A 2500-nucleotide genomic window follows, 5' to 3' on the forward strand; every position below is an offset into this window, starting at 1 on the left:
AGCAGTTAAGCTTAATAGCCAATATTCTCAACACAAACATATAACATAGAAACGATTGAGACATTGAGTATGCTCCGGTGTATGGGGTGAATTTTTAATTCAGAAAAGTGAGTGGAGCAGGCACTTATGTTGGTAACAACAAGATATGAAGTGAATAGAAAAGTGCCAGAAGACAATAGAGAATAAAAATTTTTCGCGGCGGTGGTGGGGTTCGAACCTGCGACCTTATTGGTACGACAACTCCGCCTGGCAGGTGAGAGCGTGGCTCTACCGTGTGAGCTATCCACGAACAAAAAAATATTCGTTTCAAACCCAAAGTCATTACTAGATCCCTCTCTCACCCACTTCTTGAGACCGCCGATTCGTTCGTACACCACCATCGCGAATAATTTTGACCAGCAGTTAAGCTTAATAGCCAATATTCTCAACACAAACATATAACATAGAAACGATTGAGACATTGAGTATGCTCCGGTGTATGGGGTGAATTTTAATTCAGAAAAGTGAGTGGAGCAGGCACTTATGTTGGTAACAACAAGATATGAAGTGAATAGAAAAGTGCCAGAAGACAATAGAGAATAAAAATTTTTCGCGGCGGTGGTGGGGTTCGAACCTGCGACCTTATTGGTACGACAACTCCGCCTGGCAGGTGAGAGCGTGGCTCTACCGTGTGAGCTATCCACGAACAAAAAAATATTCGTTTCAAACCCAAAGTCATTACTAGATCCCTCTCTCACCCACTTCTTGAGACCGCCGATTCGTTCGTACACCACCATCGCGAATAATTTTGACCAGCAGTTAAGCTTAATAGCCAATATTCTCAACACAAACATATAACATAGAAACGATTGAGACATTGAGTATGCTCCGGTGTATTAAGCTTAACTGCTGGTCAAAATTATTCGCGATGGTGGTGTACGAACGAATCGGCGGTCTCAAGAAGTGGGTGAGAGAGGGATCTAGTAATGACTTTGGGTTTGAAACGAATATTTTTGTGTTCGTGGATAGCTCACACGGTAGAGCCACGCTCTCACCTGCCAGGCGGAGTTGTCGTACCAATAAGGTCGCAGGTTCGAACGTTTCAGAGGGATTGAAAGTTCTTAGCTCGACTAGATAAAGTACATATGTGACCAATGGAATCAAAACGGTATTATGCCATGGTTAGCCTGATAAATAGAATTGACTTTTGAGCTTAATTTTTAGATTTTGAATCGATACAAATGTCGTCATTGAAGAAAGTGGGTTTAGTTTCCTAAACTTTAAAAAAAAACAGAAAAAAAACTCAATACGGATCATTTTAATTTAATATTCATTTTTCCCTCCACCTATCTAGTCCATTCCGACATAAAACACCAAATAAACACGACGAGTCACCATTACAATAGGGAACAACCTCACCTTGAACGTTACAAACTAATGGACCTCCGCTGTCCCCATCACACGTGTCAGAAGCACCACCTTGGATGTACCCAGCGCAGAACATCCTGCGGGTGAAGAACCCTGTCCGCCTCCGGTCGTAGAAATAGCGGCACTTGTCCCAAGTTATTAGTGGTAACAAAGCCGTTTTAAGTGTGTTTGGATAGCCTTGACGAACCAGGGAAAAAAAATATGGTTATCAATGAGAAGGAATAGAATTATCAATGATTTAGGAATCTCTTCATATATATATATATATATATATATATATAATATATATATATATATATATATATATATATATATATATATATATATATATATATATATATATATAAATAAATAAATTTATGTATACATATATATATATATATATTATATATATATATATATATATATATATATATATATATATATATATATAAAGAAAAACAAAGCAAACACACAAAATAACCCCCTCCCCCCAACAAAATCTAACAAAAAGAATTTTTTTTACTAAAAACAACAACAAACCAACCCCCCCCCCCCCTCTTGAAAAGCAAACTAAGATAAAAAAAAAAAGAAAAAAAATTAAATAAAATAAAATATAGAACAAAAGCACTCGAATGACTAAAACCCAACCTCGTCTTGTGCTCCCCCATCCGGAGACGATGCATTTGCTTCCTGCTATGAATGGAGTGCGAGTAGTGGGAAGACATACTGGCTGAACAAAGTCGTTGAACCGAATCCCTCTACCGTTGACTGACTGGACCTTGATCAAGGAAATGTCGTTGTCTTTCCCATTGGCTTGAGGGGAATAAAAGTGGTAAATTTGACGATATACTAACATTAAAACCTCCGCCCCCCCCAAAGAAAACAAAAACAAAAAACAAAAACAAACTAACAAATAAAAACAACCAAAAAATACCAAATTAAACAAACAAACAAACAAAACAACCCCCCCCCCAAAAAAAAAACACAAAAAAACCCAAACATAACAAAAACAAAAAACCAAAAACAAAACACAAACAACAAAAAATAACAACAACGACAACAAAAATTGAACAAACAAACCAAAAAAAAAACAAAAAAAAACAAAACAAAC

The 2500-nt window shown here is 37.0% G+C and overlaps 1 protein-coding gene across 1 annotated transcript in view; it reads right to left on the minus strand.

Annotated features, from left to right (window-relative positions):
* The window catches only part of LOC144973104 (uncharacterized), a 44014-nt gene that overhangs the window by 1899 nt on the left and 39615 nt on the right, over positions 1-2500 (minus strand). The window contains exons 29-30 of the mRNA XM_078915139.1: positions 2038-2202; positions 1399-1584 (exon numbers count right to left, since the gene is read on the minus strand). Coding sequence (XP_078771265.1) covers positions 1399-1584; positions 2038-2202 — 351 coding nt within the window. The remainder of the gene's footprint in view (positions 1-1398; positions 1585-2037; positions 2203-2500) is intronic.

Source organism: Berghia stephanieae, chromosome 5 (assembly GCF_034508935.2).
Source record: "Berghia stephanieae isolate SIO BIC M18660-M18661 chromosome 5, UCSD_Bste_1.3, whole genome shotgun sequence".
Taxonomy (NCBI): Eukaryota; Metazoa; Mollusca; class Gastropoda; order Nudibranchia; family Aeolidiidae; genus Berghia; species Berghia stephanieae.